Genomic DNA, 18,143 nt, shown 5'->3' on the forward strand with positions numbered 1-18,143 from the left:
GGCGTGGCTTTGGCTCGGGCTCCCATTCATTGAACTTGTTGTGTTCGAACGAAGAAATGAAGACTGATTATATCAGAATCATTTTGTCGCTGCCATTTGAGTAGCACAAGTCCTACTCATGTGGATATGTCCAGCTCGTCAGTGGAGTCACGTGAGGAAGGCATTACGACCTGATGGCATCAGCCCCAGGCTCCTTAAGTCCTGCAGATGAACTGTGTGGAGTTATGGAGCATGTCTTCAACATGAACCTGAAGCTGAGGGTGGTACCACAGGTCTGGAAGACCTCCTGTCTGGTACCTGTGCCCAAGACACCGCGCCCCAAAGACCTCAACAGCTTCAGGCCGGTGGCTCTCACGTCCCACCTGATGAAGACACTGGAGCTAGTCCTGGACCACCTCCGCTCCACCGTGAGCTCAGCCATGGACTCGCTGCAGTTTGCATATCGGGCTGGCATCGGAGTGGAGGACGCTGTCATCTCCCTGCTGCACCGATCTCTCTCTCACCTGGAGAAGCCTGGCAGCTCTGTGAGGATTCTGTTCTTTCATCTCTCCAGCACCTTCAACACCATCAGCTCCTGAGGGACAAGCTGGAGACGGCTGGTGTGGAGTACGACCTGCAGAGTGGATCCTGGACTACCTCACAGACCGACCCCAGTTTGTGAGAGCCCGGGACTGTGTGTCTGACACTCGGACCTGCAGTGTGGGGGCCCTGCAGTGTGGGGACCTGCAGTGTGGGGGCCCTGCAGTGTGGGGACCTGCAGTGTGGGGAACCTGCAGTGTGGGGGACCTGCAGTGTGGGGACCTGCAGTGTGGGGGACCTGCCGTGTGGGGGACCTGCAGTGTGGGGGACCTGCAGTGTGGGGGACCTGCAGTGTGGGGGACCTGCAGTGTGGGGACCTGCAGTGTGGGGGACCTGCAGTGTGGGGGACCTGCAGTGTGGAGGACCTGCAGTGTGGGGGCCCCAGGGCACCGTCCTTGCGCCCTTTCTCTTCACCCTTTACACTACAGACCTCAGACATGACAGCTGTGTCCTGCAGAAGTTCTCTGATGACTCTGCCATCATCGGACTCATCACGGACGACGATGATGTGGAGGACAGAGGACTGGAGCAGGACTTTGTGGAACCACCTCCTCATCAACGCGGGGAAGACCAAGGAGATGGTGGTGGACTTCCACAGACGCCACCCCACTGCCCCCTCACCAGTGAACATCCAGGGACGGGACATTGAGAGAGTGACTCATACAAGTACCTGGGTGTTCATCTGAACCACAAACTGGACTGGACTCATAACACAGACTGTACAGGAAGAGCCCTGTCACTTTTGGAGTGACAGGGCCACTCCTGAAGACCTTCTCTGACTCTGTGGTGGCAACAGCTCCTGTAGGTGTGGCCTGCTGGAGCAGCAGCATCACAGAGAGGGAGAGGAAGAGGCTGGACAAAGTCATCAAGAAGTCCAGCTCCGTCCTGGGCTGGACCGTCTGGACTCGGTGCAGGAGGTGGGGGACAGAAGGGTCCTGGCTAAACTCACATCTATACTGGACCATGAGTGTCGCCCCCTGCAGGACACTCTGTCCCCTGCAGGACACTCTGTCCCACTCTGTCCCCTGCAGGACACTCTGGAGAGCAGCTTCAGAGGAGCTGTGTGAAGGAGACGTTTCACAGTCTGTCCTTCTGTTGCTGTCACACTCTACAACAAACACTGCCCTGAACATGTGCAATACTGAATTAATCATGTGCAATTACTGTCGTACTCACAAGCAATTAAGGTCATATTCATGTGCATACAACTGCTTTATTTTGTTTACTTACTTACTATTAGTATTAGTCTTATGCTAGCTATTTTTACTTTACTTTATTTCATTGTATTATTATTATTATTTTATTATCATCTTATTTTTATCTTTATCTTTTTTTTTATTCATCTATTTTATTTAATTTTTTCCCCCTCCATTCCCTATTAAGATATGAGAGGTGTTTTGTTAATAATAGTTTTTTGTTTGGTTCATAAGAGTTCTTCTATTTATTCTCCTATAATCTGTCCTTTTCCTCTGTTTCTACTGCAGTGCAACAACCACATGTCCCTGTGGGACATTAAAGGATTATCTTATCTTATCTTATGTCCAGCTCGTCTGTGGAGTCACATGGACATGTCCAGCTATTCTGTGTGGAGACATGTGGACATGTCCAGCTCGTCTGTGGAGACATGTGGACATGTCCAGCTCGTCTGTGGAGTCACGTGGACATGTCCAGCTCGTCTGTGTGGAGTCATGTGGACATGTCCAGCTCGTCTGTGGAGTCATGTGGACATGTCCAGCTCGTCTGTGGAGACATGTGGACATGTCCAGCTCGTCTGTGGAGTCATGTGGACATGTCCAGCTCGTCTGTGTGGAGTCATGTGGACATGTCCAGCTCGTCTGTGGAGTCATGTGGACATGTCCAGCTCGTCTTGGAGTCAAAGAATCCAAGACATTTATTTAGAATACAATTTTATTTTTAAATTCAACTCCGACTTCTGGATGGTAGAGATGTGATTCGATCATGTGAAAATAAAATGTTATTTCAATTTTTATTCTGTCCCTCTTTAAAAATGCCAAGGAAAGTCCGTGAAACAACTTATTAAAAAACTGTCGCCTGGATAAGCCTGAACAGCGCCCCCTCCAGAGCAGCAGGGGGCAGCACATGGGGCCGCGGCGTCACCTTCTTATCCACACACACAATATAGTATTTCCGTTTCCTGTTTTACAGCGGAGCATCTTTTCTACCCACATTTCGAAAACATGTAAGAAAAGCCTTTGTTTGTTACCCCGGATTTTCGAAACGTAAATGTTTGTTGCTCTGTGTAGGGGAATTGTGCACGCTGCAGTTAGCTTCTGCAGTTAGCTTCTGCAGCTAGCTCCTGCAGCTAGCTTCTGCTCGCCATGCTAGCGCAGTTAGCCGCGCTGCTCGCGAGCTCACAGCGCGCGCACTTCCCTTTATCAAAGCTGCTGGTGGAACGATCACTGCTGCTGCTCTAGATTTACCTCCACATTAAGTGAATTCATTTGCGTAAAACGTGATCATGAAAATAAAGTGAAACTGAATATGATTTATTTCTCGCTTTTAAAATGCTGTTATCAGAATGATACACACGCAGAATGGATGCAGAATGCTACCGTCATGACTCTGTGGAACTAGAAAGCTAACGTCATACAGAGATGAAGTATTATGTGCTACTGTGGAACGTTATAGCTGGAGAAACGTTTCCATGGAAACGAGAAGGCAACGTATGAGTCAGGTTTGTGGAGTTGCACATGTTTTGTTCCACAGTGGGGAAATTCCATTGTTGCAACACAGTTAAGTTCAATATAAAACCAGATTAATAACTTTAAAATAGTCTTAAGCTCCTAGCATGATATTTAATTGTATTTGTTCTTTTATATGTGTTATGTACAAGTAATACATTCCACATTTAGGGCATAGAATAAGAATACGTTTTTTTGTTTTTTTTTAGGTAGTGTCTACAGAGCCGCGGCGCGCGGCCGAAACTGCCGTTTTATTTTGTGCCATGGCTCCTGAAACTGCTGCGCTATTTGACCACGCCGTTTTAGGCCGGGTTAAGGTTAGGGTTAAGGTTAGGGTTAAGGTCAGGGTTAAGGTTAGGGTCAGGGTTAAGGTTAGGGTTAGGGCCATGAGGCTATATGGCAGTGCCGCGGTTCCTGAAACTGCTGGGCCATTTGGCCGCGGCTCTGCAGCCACAACATTTTATTTAACCTCCACCCCATTATTTACACAATGAATAGACATAAACATGGATGGCCACTTCACTCACACATCACATTTTAACAAAACCACCTGGATTTTTCATATTTTGTGGTATTCTGAGGTTCTTTTTAGTTTCTCCATTGGAACCACATGTTCCATCATTCAGAATGTTTTAACCTTGTTAAGACTGTTTTTGTCTTTGTCGTCTTCAGAATGCCCAAATCTAAGGAGATGTTGTCATCCACGTCTGGCAGTGAGTCGGACAGTGAAGTGGAGACTAAGGTCAGTACAGGATCCTCTGCACCACATCCAGCACGTCTGAGCCACTGTGGCTCCGTGTCATCCCACCGTGGCTCCGTGTCGTCCCACCGTGGCTCCGTGTCGTCCCACCGTGGCTCCGTGTCGTCCCACCGTGGCTCCGTGTCGTCCCACCGTGGCTCCGTGTCGTCCCACCGTGGCTCCGTGTCGTCCCACCGTGGCTCCGTGTCGTCCCACCGTGGCTCCGTGTCGTCCCACCGTGGCTCCGTGTCGTCCCACCGTGGCTCCGTGTCGTCCCACCGTGGCTCCGTGTCGTCCCACCGTGGCTCCGTGTCGTCCCACCGTGGCTCCGTGTCGTCCCACCGTGGCTCCGTGTCGTCCCACCGTGGCTCCGTGTCGTCCCACCGTGGCTCCGTGTCGTCCCACCGTGGCTCCGTGTCGTCCCACCGTGGCTCCGTGTCGTCCCACCGTGGCTCCGTGTCGTCCCACCGTGGCTCCGTGTCGTCCCACCGTGGCTCCGTGTCGTCCCACCGTGGCTCCGTGTCGTCCCACCGTGGCTCCGTGTCGTCCCACCGTGGCTCCGTGTCGTCCCACCGTGGCTCCGTGTCGTCCCACCGTGGCTCCGTGTCGTCCCACCGTGGCTCCGTGTCGTGGCTCCGTGTCGTCCCCGTGTCGCCCCACTGTGGCTCCGTGTCGTCCCCGTGTCGCCCCACTGTGGCTCCGTGTCGCCCCACTGTGGCTCCGTGTCGTCCCACTGTGGCTCCGTGTCGTCCCACTGTGGCTCCGTGTCGTCCCACTGTGGCTCCGTGTCGTCCCACTGTGGCCCCGTGTCGTCCCACTGTGGCTCCGTGTCGTCCCACTGTGGCTCCGTGTCCCACCACTGTGGCCCCGTGTCCCCCCACTGTGGCCCCGTGTCCCCCCACTGTGGCCCCGTGTCGTCCCACTGTGGCCCCGTGTCGTCCCACTGTGGCCCCGTGTCGTCCCACTGTGGCCCCGTGTCGTCCCACTGTGGCCCCGTGTCGTCCCACTGTGGCCCCGTGTCGTCCCACTGTGGCCCCACAGTGGCCCCGTGTCGTCCCACCGTGGCTCCGTGTCGTCCCACCGTGGCTCCGTGTCGTCCCACCGTGGCTCCGTGTCGTCCCCGTGTCGCCCCACTGTGGCTCCGTGTCGTCCCCGTGTCGCCCCACTGTGGCTCCGTGTCGTCCCCGTGTCGCCCCACTGTGGCTCCGTGTCGTCCCACTGTGGCTCCGTGTCGTCCCACTGTGGCTCCGTGTCGTCCCACTGTGGCTCCGTGTCGTCCCACTGTGGCCCCGTGTCGTCCCACTGTGGCTCCGTGTCGTCCCACTGTGGCCCCGTGTCCCACCACTGTGGCCCCGTGTCCCCCCACTGTGGCCCCGTGTCCCCCCACTGTGGCCCCGTGTCCCCCCACTGTGGCCCCGTGTCCCCCCACTGTGGCCCCGTGTCGTCCCACTGTGGCCCCGTGTCGTCCCACTGTGGCCCCGTGTCGTCCCACTGTGGCCCCGTGTCGTCCCACTGTGGCCCCGTGTCGTCCCACTGTGGCCCCGTGTCGTCCCACTGTGGCCCCACAGTGGCCCCGTGTCGTCCCACTGTGGCCCCGTGTCGTCCCACTGTGGCCCCGTGTCGTCCCACTGTGGCCCCACTGTGGCCCCGTGTCGTCCCACTGTGGCCCCACTGTGGCCCCGTGTCGTCCCACTGTGGCCCCACTGTGGCCCCGTGTCGTCCCACTGTGGCCCCGTGTCGTCCCACTGTGGCCCCGTGTCGTCCCACTGTGGCCCCGTGTCGTCCCACTGTGGCCCCGTGTCGTCCCACTGTGGCCCCGTGTCGTCCCACTGTGGCCCCGTGTCGTCCCACTGTGGCCCCGTGTCGTCCCACTGTGGCCCCGTGTCGTCCCACTGTGGCCCCGTGTCGTCCCACTGTGGCCCCGTGTCGTCCCACTGTGGCCCCGTGTCGTCCCACTGTGGCCCCGTGTTGTCCCACTGTGGCCCCACTGTGGTCCCGTGTTGTCCCACTGTGGCCCCGTGTCGTCCCACTGTGGCCCCGTGTCGTCCCACTGTGGCCCCGTGTCGTCCCACTGTGGCCCCGTGTCGTCCCACTGTGGCCCCGTGTCCTGTTCTGATTGTGGATTGTTGTCTGTAACACACTCCGTGTGAGCTGATCAGCTGCAGGTAATGGAACATCGTGAGTCTGATTGACCAGCCAACGGCCATTGGCCCCGCCACGTCCACACTATGTGTTTTATGCATTTTTTTGAGTTAAGTATAAGTGCTACTTGGCTATTATGAACAGATATTATATAGATAGATAATCCTCCATAACGCCTTTCAGTGGAGAACGAGGGAAAATTCTCACATCAAAACAAAAAAGCTGTAAAGTAGATAATGTGTGTAAAATATCCAATGTCCATGTGACCAACAAGTCAACACTGGACCGAAAACCACTTTTAGTCTGAGTAGAACTTATTTTCCCTGGTGGTCGCAGCCTGTGTCACTAATGTAACCTGAAGGAGGAGCTCAGGGCAAGGTCTGAAATAAGAGGAATATATCTGTGGAGCCGAGGAGTTGGTCTGGCCTGGCCTAGTTACAGGTCAGATCTGCGGAGAAGTGATCCTACTCACAATAGAGAGCATGTTTTCATAGGTATTTTGCAGTCATTCATATCCTACCGCTTTTCCCCTTTAGGGGAGTGACTTTGGGCCTTAGTGCACCCTTGACAGGGGCCAGCTCGCCGCAGGGTTAACAAGCCTTTTGCAATTATTAACACATGTAATTGAATCCATGCTAAATAGATGAGTTTGTAGAGCTTGGCCATTTTGACTTAACATTTAATTGTCAATTTCTCCTTCCAAGATTAGTTTTTCGTGAGATTTTTTTCCGACCCGTCAGGGCCCTCCACAGAATGTTTTAAAGAGATGGTAAATATGCCTCTCTTGGGGTTGAATTTTCCTCCAAGAATGGTTCAATGTACCTTCATTATTTCCAAAGGTACACGCACCATAAACACACTATTACATGGTGTATAAGTCTAAACACACTATTACATGGTGTATAAGTCTAAACACACTATTACATGGTGTATAAGTCTAAACATACTATTACATGGTGTATAAGTCTAAACACACTATTACATGGTGTATAAGTCTAAACACACTATTACATGGTGTATAAGTCTAAACACACTATTACATGGTGTATAAGTCTAAACACACTATTACATGGTGTATAAGTCTAAACACACTATTACATGTGTATAAGTCTAAACACACTATTACATGTGTATAAGTCTAAACACACTATTACATGGTGTATAAGTCTAAACATACTATTACATGGTGTATAAGTCTAAACACACTATTACATGGTGTATAAGTCTAAACATACTATTACATGTGTATAAGTCTAAACACACTATTACATGGTGTATAAGTCTAAACATACTATTACATGGTGTATAAGTCTAAACATACTATTACATGGTGTATAAGTCTAAACACACTATTACATGTGTATAAGTCTAAACACACTATTACATGGTGAATAAGTCTAAACATACTATTACATGGTGTATAAGCCTAGACATACTATTACATGTGTATAAGTCTAAACACACTATTACATGGTGTATAAGTCTAAACACACTATTACATGGTGTATAAGTCTAAACATACTATTACATGTGTATAAGTCTAAACACACTATTACATGGTGTATAAGTCTAAACATACTATTACATGGTGTATAAGTCTAAACACACTATTACATGGTGTATAAGTCTAAACACACTATTACATGGTGTATAAGTCTAAACACACTATTACATGGTGTATAAGTCTAAACACACTATTACATGTGTATAAGTCTAAACACACTATTACATGGTGAATAAGTCTAAACATACTATTACATGGTGAATAAGTCTAAACACACTATTACATGGTGAATAAGTCTAAACACACTATTACATGGTGAATAAGTCTAAACATACTATTACATGTGTATAAGTCTAAACATACTATTACATGGTGTATAAGTCTAAACATACTATTACATGGTGTATAAGTCTAAACATACTATTACATGGTGTATAAGTCTAAACATACTATTACATCGTGTTTAGGTCTAAACATACTATTACATGGTGTATAAGTCTAAACATACTATTACATGTGTATAAGCCTAAACACACTATTACATGGTGTATAAGTCTAAACACACTATTACATGGTGTATAAGTCTAAACACACTATTACATGGTGTATAAGTCTAAACACACTATTACATGGTGTATAAGTCTAAACACACTATTACATGTGTATAAGTCTAAACATACTATTACATGGTGTATAAGTCTAAACATACTATTACATGTTTTATAAGTCTAAACATACTATTAAATGTTTTATAAGTCTAAACACACTATTACATGGTGTATAAGTCTAAACATACTATTACATGTTTTATAAGTCTAAACATACTATTAAATGTTTTATAAGTCTAAACACACTATTACATGGTGTATAAGTCTAAACACACTATTACATGGTGTATAAGTCTAAACACACTATTACATGGTGTATAAGTCTAAACATACTATTACATGTGTACAAGTCTAAACACACTATTACATGGTGTATAAGCCTAAACACACTATTACATGGTGTATAAGTCTAAACATACTATTAAATGTTTTATAAGTCTAAACATACTATTAAATGTTTTATAAGTCTAAACACTATTACATGGTTTTATAAGTCTAAACACACTATTACATGGTGTATAAGTCTAAACACACTATTACATGGTGTATAAGTCTAAACATACTATTACATGGTGTATAAGTCTAAACATACTATTACATGGTGTATAAGTCTAAACACACTATTACATGGTGTATAAGTCTAAACATACTATTACATGGTGTATAAGTCTAAACACACTATTACATGGTGTATAAGCCTAAACATACTATTACATGGTGTATAAGTCTAAACACACTATTACATGTGTATAAGTCTAAACACACTATTACATGTGTATAAGTCTAAACACACTATTACATGGTGTATAAGTCTAAACACACTATTACATGGTGTATAAGTCTAAACACACTATTACATGTGTATAAGTCTAAACACACTATTACATGGTGTATAAGTCTAAACACACTATTACATGTGTATAAGTCCAAACATACTATTACATGTGTATAAGTCTAAACACACTATTACATGTGTATAAGTCTAAACACACTATTACATGGTGTATAAGTCTAAACACACTATTACATGTGTATAAGTCTAAACACACTATTACATGGTGTATAAGTCTAAACACACTATTACATGTGTATAAGTCTAAACACACTATTACATGTGTATAAGTCTAAACACACTATTACATGTGTATAAGTCTAAACACACTATTACATGTGTATAAGTCTAAACACACTATTACATGGTGTATAAGTCTAAACACACTATTACATGGTGTATAAGTCTAAACACACTATTACATGTGTATAAGTCTAAACACACTATTACATGTGTATAAGTCTAAACACACTATTACATGTGTATAAGTCTAAACACACTATTACATGGTGTATAAGTCTAAACACACTATTACATGTGTATAAGTCTAAACACACTATTACATGTTGTATAAGTCTAAACACACTATTACATGGTGTATAAGTCTAAACACACTATTACATGTGTATAAGTCTAAACACACTATTACATGGTGTATAAGTCTAAACACACTATTACATGATGTATAAGTCTAAACACACTATTACATGGTGTATAAGTCTAAACACACTATTACATGGTGTATAAGTCTAAACACACTATTACATGGTGTATAAGTCTAAACACACTATTACATGGTGTATAAGTCTAAACACACTATTACATGGTGTATAAGTCTAAACACACTATTACATGGTGTATAAGTCTAAACACACTATTACATGGTGTATAAGTCTAAACACACTATTACATGGTGTATAAGTCTAAACACACTATTACATGGTGTATAAGTCTAAACACACTATTACATGGTGTATAAGTCTAAACACACTATTACATGGTGTATAAGTCTAAACACACTATTACATGGTGTATAAGCCCCTGAACCAGGGCTGGGCAATTATTTTCCTCCCAGGGCTATATTTGAATCCAGGCCTGTAGCGGAGGCCGGCCCGCCATCATTGGTGTGAACAAAAAAAAATCCCAAAAATTAAATATCAAATAAAATATCAGTTTTCTGTCAAATATAGGCGATTGAATCTATTATTTAATTCATTTCACGCCATATTTATTAAGGATACAAGTGCAGACAGATGCCTGAGGGCAGAAAAGGGAAAAAAAAAAAAAAAATATATATATATATATATATATATATATATATATATATATATATATATTTTTTTTTTTTTTTTTAAATATTACTTGACCAAGCTTGGCGGGTCGGATGTGGCCCGCGGGCCGTAGTTGGCCCACCCCTGCCCTAAACATACTATTCAAGACATTTGAATATTTAGCCAAAACTTAATGGAATCATGGAAATGATAAATAAACACATAGACAGTGATTTAAATGTATTACCAGTGAGGACTGTATCATAATACACAAGTTTATTCACAATTTCTGTATGTAATGAAAAATGTGTAGTTTCAGCTCATGGGTGAAGGCAGTATTATAATAATAATGCTGAAATAATTTAGACACAAGGACTCTTCTTGACCTTTTCCTCCATTGGACACAGCCTCATATTAAGGATCATAGAAGATCAGAGTCAGATATTTTAGGGCTGAGCAGAGTTAAGTGAATATCGTTATTTATTCCAAGAGTTGCGTCTTGAGGATTTAATTTTGTAATGTATCGTTGCGAAGTTTGTTTTGGGCCTTTTTCCGGGTCGTGCGTAGCACGTCGCTATAGCAAAATCTCTGATTGGTTACTGTGCCGCGTCTGCCGCAAAAAAAGTTAAGCTTTTATGCGCTGGCTGCGCTTGCCGAGCGTCGCCGGGTGTAAAAACGGATGGCGGGCCATTTTGATTTAGGCAAAAATAAAATAGTGTGAACAACGGAGTCCCCGGTCGGTGCACTGTCCAAGGCCGGATACTCTGCACTGCTGTTCGGCCCGTAGGCCGCCACAACAGTGAGAGACCTGTCCCCCACCCGAAGGCGGAGGGACGCGACCCTCTCGTTCACCGGGGTAAACTCCAACACGTGGCGGCTGAGCTGAGGGGCTATAAGCAAGCCCACACCAGCCCCGCCCACACCAGCCCCGCCTCTCCCCACGGGCAACACCAGAGAAGTGGAGCGTCCAGCCCCTCTCGAGGAGATGGGTTCCAGAGCCCAAACTGTGCGTGGAGGTGAGGCCGACTATATCTAGTCGGTATCGCTCAACCTCCCGCACAAGCTCAGGCTCTTTCCCCTCCAGCGAGGTGACATTCCATGTCCCCAGAGTTAGTCTCTGTGTCTGGAGATCTGGTCGCCGAGGCCCCTGCCGTCGACTGCCGCCCAGATCTCTCTGCACCGGCCCCTTATGGATCCTCCTGCGGGTGGTGGGCCCACGGGAGGGTGGCCCCACGTCGCTCTTTCGGGCTGTGCCCGGCCGGGCCCCGTGGGGTAAGACCCGGCCACCAGGCGCTCGCCAAGGAGCACCCATCCCAGGCCTGGCTCCAGGATGGGGCCCCGGTGACGCCGATCCGGGCGACGTAAACTGCCTTGTTCGTGTTGTCATCATAGGGGGCTTCTGAACCGATCTTTGTCTGACCCGTCACCTAGGACCTGTTTGCCTTGGGAGACCCTACCAGGGGCATGAAGCCCCCGACAACATAGCTCCCGGGATCATTCGGGCACTCAAACCCCTCCACCACGTTAAGGTGTCGGTTCAAGGAGAGGAAGGTGGCTTGCCCTCTCCAGGTGGGTGGGGTGTCCTTGCCCCAAGTGGAGGAGTTCAAGTATCTCGGGGTCTTGTTCACGAGTGAGGGAAGGATGGAGCGTGAGATTGACAGGCGGATCGGTGCAGCGGCTGCAGTGATGCAGTCGCTGCATCGGACCGTTGTGGTGAAGAGGGAGCTGAGCCGAAAGGCAAAGCTCTCTATTTACTGGTCGGTCTACGTTCCTACCCTCACCTATGGTCATGAGCTTTGGGTAGTGACCGAAAGAACAAGATCGCGGATACAAGCGGTCGAAATGAGTTTCCTCCGCCGTGTGGCTGGGCGCTCCCTTAGAGATAGGGTGAGGAGCTCGGCCACACGGGGGGAGCTCGGAGTAGAGCCGCTGCTCCTCCACGTCGAGAGGAGCCAGCTGAGGTGGCTCGGGCATCTGTTCCGGATGCCTCCTGGGCGCCTCCCTCGGGAGGTGTTTCAGGCATGTCCCACCGGGAAGAGGCCCCGGGGAAGACCCAGGACACGCTGGAGAGACTATGTCTCTCGGCTGGCCTGGGAACGCCTCGGGATCCCCCCCGGAGGAGTTAGAGGAAGTGTCTGGGGAGAAGGAAGTCTGGGAGTCCCTGCTCAGACTGCTGCCCCCGCGACCCGGCCCCGGATAAAGCGGCAGAAGATGGATGGATGGATAAAATAGTGTGCACGGGGCCTGGCCGGGCACAGCCCGAAAGAGCGACGTGGGGCCGCCCTCCCGTGGGCCACCACCCGTAGGAGGATCCATAAGAGGCGAGGGGAGAGATCTGGGCGGCAGTCGACGGCAGGGGCCTCGATGACCAGATCTCCAGACACAGAGACTGACTCTGGGGACATGTCACCTCGCTGGGGGGAGGAGCCTGAGCTTGTGCGGGAGGTTGAGCGATATCGACTGGATATAGTCGGCCTCACCTCCAGCATAGTTTGGGCTCTGGAACCATCTCCTCCAGAGGGGCTGGACGCTCCACTTCTCTGGTGTTGCCCGCGGGGAGAGGCGGGGCTAGTGTGGGCCCCTCAGCTCAGCCGCCACGTGTTGGCGTTCACCCCGGTGGACGAGAGGGTCGTGTCCCTTCGCCTTCGGGTGGGGGACAGGTTTCTCACTGTTGTGGCGGCCTACGGGCCGAACAGCAAAGTACCCGGCCTTCTTGAAGTCCCTGGGAGGGGAACTGGACTGTGCACCGACCGAGGCAGACACAGAGTCCCGAGGCTCTTTGTGTTCTGCTGCGTCTAGAGTCACTTCCTCATTAGACTTATTTCTCTGTGAATATGAGTCTGATTGTAATAAAACAAAGCGTTTTGAAGCTTAAAATACAGTGACCACTGTCCACTGACGTCTTGTTCTACAGTGTGTCAAATTCTTGCAATTCCTGCTAGAGTGCCCCCCGGTGGCCGTTGGCCAGTAAATATGAACAAATTAAACGCACCTATGGGCCACAGGGTTCAACAGCCTAAAGTCAGAAAAATATGGTACTTCGGCCCAAGGTCACAGATGTGCGCTAGAATGAGTCTGTTCTACTATGGTCAGTGAGAATTGTAATGCTAACTGCCGTGCATCCTTTTTTAATTTTTATTTTAAAACTGCACAGGTAGTTCCGGCAGCAGATAATCACAGTCTATGTCACTACGCTGTGAACATCACCATAGCAACGGGTAAACAAATGAGCTCTTGTTGGGAAGTACTAACTTCAACTTAAACTTTGATAACTGATCCCTCAGCAAACGGTTTATTATATTCGCCGACTGTGGGACCATGATATAAGCGGATTAAACAACAAGGAGCAGTGTTTTAATGCATGCTGCATGTCATGGTGTTCTAACCTCTGCGCCATGGATTAAAACTCTTAACGCACTGCCCCTCATTATTTAATCCTTACGTATCACAGTCCAAACCTCACCTTTGAATAGTTCTAATCCCGTTAGACCTCATTGCCTCTTTTCCTGATCCTTCATTGTAATCAATCAACAGCATGACCAAACAGCCAAATTCTTAATTCTCAGATTTGTATGTAAGTATGTGACCAGCTTTATGAAGTCAAACTTTCTTAAAATAAAGTTAATGTGACTTCTGTGTTTCAGGCAAAGAAAAAGAGGAGCAGCGCACCAGAGAAACCGGCTGCAAAGAAACCAAAGACTGGCGAGAGTTCCAAACCGCCGGCCGCTTCCAAGAGCAGCAGCAGCAGCAAGACTGAGGACAACATGTTCCAGGTCAGCGCATGGACTCTGACCGCTCTGTACTCTGACCGCTCTGTACTCTGACCGCTCTGTACTCTGACCGCTCTGTACTCTGACCGCTCTGGACTTCACACACACAACTCTGGTTTTGTCACGTTTATTGAGAAAGGTTCTATAACCTGCATAAATCTATACTTCTCTATTTGAAAGTTTCTTAAAGCAATATTGTGACATTATTGTTATTATGCTAGCAGCTAGGTTTTGGTTCGAGCTGTAATCGGCTCATAAATATAAGGCCCGGCTGGCCTGAAGTCAACAGAATCCAACCCAAACCAGACGAGTTCACTTTGACTGACGGCTTTTAAAGGCCCGAACTCGATCAGAGCCCAACATTGTACAAATGCGTGTGCGGCGCCAGGCACCCGCGGCGCCCGTGCGCACAGCGACCCAAGTCATGTCATGTTTGGGCCTCCTGGTGGCGACAGCAGCATGTCTGCCTCCTGGTGGCGACTGCAGCATGTCTGCCTCCTGGTGGCGACAGCAGCATGTCTGCCTCCTGGTGGCGACTGCAGCATGTCTGCCTCCTGGTGGCGACTGCAGCATGTCTGCCTCCTGGTGGCGACTGCAGCATGTCTGCCTCCTGGTGGCGACAGCAGCATGTCTGCCTCCTGGTGGCGACAGCAGCATGTCTGCCTCCTGGTGGCGACTGCAGCATGTCTGCCTCCTGGTGGCGACTGCAGCATGTCTGCCTCCTGGTGGCGACTGCAGCATGTCTGCCTCCTGGTGGCGACTGCAGCATGTCTGCCTCCTGGTGGCGACTGCAGCATGTCTGCCTCCTGGTGGCGACTGCAGCATGTCTGCCTCCTGGTGGCGACTGCAGCATGTCTGCCTCCTGGTGGCGACAGCAGCATGTCTGCCTCCTGGTGGCGACAGCAGCATGTCTGCCTCCTGGTGGCGACAGCAGCATGTCTGCCTCCTGGTGGCGACAGCAGCATGTCTGCCTCCTGGTGGCGACTGCAGCATGTCTGCCTCCTGGTGGCGACTGCAGCATGTCTGCCTCCTGGTGGCGACAGCAGCAGTTCTACAATGCCCTGTGAGACGACAGGGGCTGGATAAAGGAGACACAAGTGGAGCCTGTTTTCTGCAGATTGAAGCCTCATCTCTGTCACTGTTTTCCAGATCGGGAAGATGCGATATGTGAGTGTGCGTGACTTCAAGGGGAAAGTCCTCATAGACGTCAGAGAGTACTGGATGAACCAGGACGGGGAGATGAAGCCGGGCAAGAAAGGTGAGCTCTGCCTTTGCCTGACACCGTCCTATGACGCGCCGGGCCCTCGGGCCCTCGAGGCGCCGGGCCCTCGAGGCACCGGGCCCTCGAGGCGCCGGGCCCTCGAGGCGCCGGGCCCTCGAGGCCGACAGCTTTCATCAAATCTGTCAAATGTAGTTATATTTGGTTGTCCAGTGTATGAATGATGAGCGGTGCTGTTTGTGTTTCAGGGATCGCTCTGAACCCGGAGCAATGGAACCAGCTGAAGGAGCAGATCTCAGACATCGATGAGGCCATCAGGAGGACATAGTCGTCCAGCTCTGACCTGCCACTCTTATATTTACATGTTTGTTCCATGTGTGTAGTTTTTGTCCTGTAGAGGCTCCTGTAGGGGCTCCTGTAGGGGCTCCTGTAGGGGCTTTCCTGTAGGGGCTTTCCTGTAGAGGCTCCTGTAGGGGTTCCTGTAGGGGCTCCTGTAGGGGCTCCTGTAGAGGCTCCTGTAGGGGTTCCTGTAGAGGCTCCTGTAGGGGTTCCTGTAGGGGCTCCTGTAAGGGTTCCTGTAGGGGCTCCTGTAGAGGCTCCTGTAGGGGTTCCTGTAGGGGCTCCTGTAAGGGTTCCTGTAGGGGCTCCTGTAGAGGCTCCTGTAGGGGTTCCTGTAGAGGCTCCTGTAAGGGTTCCTGTAGGGGCTCCTGTAGGGGCTCCTGTAGGGGTTCCTGTAAGGGTTCCTGTAAGGGTTCCTGTAGGGGCTCCTGTAGGGGCTCCTGTAGGGGCTCCTGTAGGGGCTCCTGTAGGGGCTCCTGTAGGGGTTCCTGTAGAGGCTCCTGTAAGGGTTCCTGTAGGGGTTCCTGTAGGGGCTCCTGTAGAGGCTCCTGTAGGGGCTCCTGTAGAGGCTCCTGTAGAGGCTCCTGTAGGGGTTCCTGTAGAGGCTCCTGTAGGGGTTCCTGTAGGGGCTCCTGTAAGGGTTCCTGTAGGGGCTCCTGTAGAGGCTCCTGTAGGGGCTCCTGTAGGGCCTCCTGTAGAGGCTCCTGTAGGGGCTCCTGTAGGGCCTCCTGTAGAGGTTCCTGTAGAGGTTCCTGTAGAGGCTCCTGCAGAGGCTCCTGTAGGGGCTCCTGTAGGGGCTCTCCTGTAGGGGCTCCTGTAGAGGCTCCTGTAGAGGCTCCTGTAGGGGCTCCTGTAGGGGCTCCTGTAGGGGCTCCTGTAGAGGCTCCTGTAGGGGCTCCTGTAGAGGCTCCTGTAGGGGCTCCTGTAGAGGCTCCTGTAGGGGCTCCTGTAGGGCCTCCTGTAGAGGCTCCTGTAGGGGCTCTCCTGTAGGGGCTCCTGTAGAGGCTCCTGTAGAGGCTCCTGTAGAGGCTCCTGTAGGGGTTCCTGTAGAGGCTCCTGTAGGGGTTCCTGTAGAGGCTCCTGTAAGGGTTCCTGTAGGGGCTCCTGTAGGGGCTCCTGTAGGGGCTCCTGTAGAGGCTCCTGTAAGGGTTCCTGTAGGGGTTCCTGTAGGGGTTCCTGTAGGGGCTCCTGTAGGGGTTCCTGTAGAGGCTCCTGTAGAGGCTCCTGTAGAGGCTCCTGTAGGGGTTCCTGTAGAGGCTCCTGTAGGGGTTCCTGTAGAGGCTCCTGTAGGGGCTCCTGTAGAGGCTCCTGTAGGGGCTCCTGTAGAGGCTCCTGTAGGGGCTCCTGTAGGGCCTCCTGTAGAGGTTCCTGTAGGGGCTCCTGCAGAGGCTCCTGTAGGGGCTCCTGTAGGGGCTCTCCTGTAGGGGCTCCTGTAGGGGCTCCTGTAGGGGCTCCTGTAGGGGCTCCTGTAGAGGCTCCTGTAGGGGCTCCTGTAGGGGCTCCTGTAGAGGCTCCTGTAGGGGCTCCTGTAGGGCCTCCTGTAGGGCCTCCTGTAGGGGCTCTCCTGTAGGGGCTCCTGTAGGGGCTCCTGTAGAGGCTCCTGTAGAGGCTCATGTAGAGGCTCCTGTAGGGGTTCCTGTAGAGGCTCCTGTAGGGGTTCCTGTAGGGGCTCCTGTAAGGGTTCCTGTAGAGGCTCCTGTAGGGGTTCCTGTAGGGGCTCCTGTAAGGGTTCCTGTAGGGGCTCCTGTAGAGGCTCCTGTAGAGGCTCCTGTAGGGGTTCCTGTAGGGGCTCCTGTAAGGGTTCCTGTAGGGGCTCCTGTAGAGGCTCCTGTAGGGGCTCCTGTAGGGCCTCCTGTAGAGGCTCCTGTAGGGGCTCCTGTAGGGCCTCCTGTAGAGGCTCCTGCAGAGGCTCCTGTAGGGGCTCCTGTAGGGGCTCTCCTGTAGGGGCTCCTGTAGAGGCTCCTGTAGAGGCTCCTGTAGGGGCTCCTGTAGAGGCTCCTGTAGGGGCTCCTGTAGGGGCTCCTGTAGGGGCTCCTGTAGGGGCTCCTGTAGGGCCTCCTGTAGAGGCTCCTGTAGGGGCTCTCCTGTAGGGGCTCCTGTAGGGGCTCCTGTAGGGGCTCCTGTAGAGGCTCCTGTAGGGGTTCCTGTAGAGGTTCCTGTAGAGGCTCCTGTAGGGGTTCCTGTAGGGGCTCCTGTAGGGGCTCCTGTAGAGGCTCCTGTAGGGGTTCCTGTAGAGGCTCCTGTAAGGGTTCCTGTAGGGGCTCCTGTAGGGGCTCCTGTAGGGGCTCCTGTAGGGGCTCCTGTAGAGGCTCCTGTAAGGGTTCCTGTAGGGGTTCCTGTAGGGGCTCCTGTAGAGACTCCTGTAGAGGCTCCTGTAGGGGTTCCTGTAGGGGCTCCTGTAGGGGCTCCTGTAGAGGCTCCTGTAGAGGCTCCTGTAG

At 50.5% G+C, this 18,143-nt stretch overlaps 1 protein-coding gene across 2 annotated transcripts; it reads left to right on the forward strand.

Annotated features, from left to right (window-relative positions):
* Window positions 1-2,690: 2,690 nt before the first annotated feature.
* Window positions 2,691-15,800, forward strand: LOC140346599 (activated RNA polymerase II transcriptional coactivator p15-like). 2 transcript variants are annotated; one of them, XM_072432732.1, is made up of 5 exons: window positions 2,691-2,779; window positions 3,954-4,023; window positions 14,022-14,150; window positions 15,297-15,405; window positions 15,615-15,799. In XM_072432732.1, the coding sequence occupies exons 2-5, from the start codon at window positions 3,955-3,957 to the stop codon at window positions 15,692-15,694; spliced, it is 387 nt and encodes a 128-aa protein (XP_072288833.1). In that variant the 5' UTR covers window positions 2,691-2,779; window position 3,954; the 3' UTR covers window positions 15,695-15,799. The 2 variants fall into 2 exon arrangements, with proteins under 2 accessions (XP_072288833.1, XP_072288835.1); XM_072432734.1 differs by lacking the exon at window positions 2,691-2,779 and having other exon boundaries at window positions 3,944-4,023; window positions 15,615-15,800.
* The last annotated feature ends 2,343 nt before the right edge of the window (window positions 15,801-18,143 follow it).

This window comes from Eucyclogobius newberryi, unplaced genomic scaffold, assembly GCF_026437365.1.
Source record: "Eucyclogobius newberryi isolate DKJ021-1_F unplaced genomic scaffold, fEucNew1.0.hap1 SCAF_6, whole genome shotgun sequence".
In the NCBI taxonomy this organism is placed as follows: Eukaryota; Metazoa; Chordata; class Actinopteri; order Gobiiformes; family Gobiidae; genus Eucyclogobius; species Eucyclogobius newberryi.

Bases quoted from the DNA above. Each gene is read 5' to 3' on its own strand.
- LOC140346599 (XM_072432732.1), top strand. From the start codon at position 3,955: ATGCCCAAATCTAAGGAGATGTTGTCATCCACGTCTGGCAGTGAGTCG. The intron at 4,024-14,021 runs GTCAGTACAGGA...TCTGTGTTTCAG, and splicing joins ACAGTGAAGTGGAGACTAAG to GCAAAGAAAAAGAGGAGCAG. The intron at 14,151-15,296 runs GTCAGCGCATGG...ACTGTTTTCCAG, and splicing joins CTGAGGACAACATGTTCCAG to ATCGGGAAGATGCGATATGT.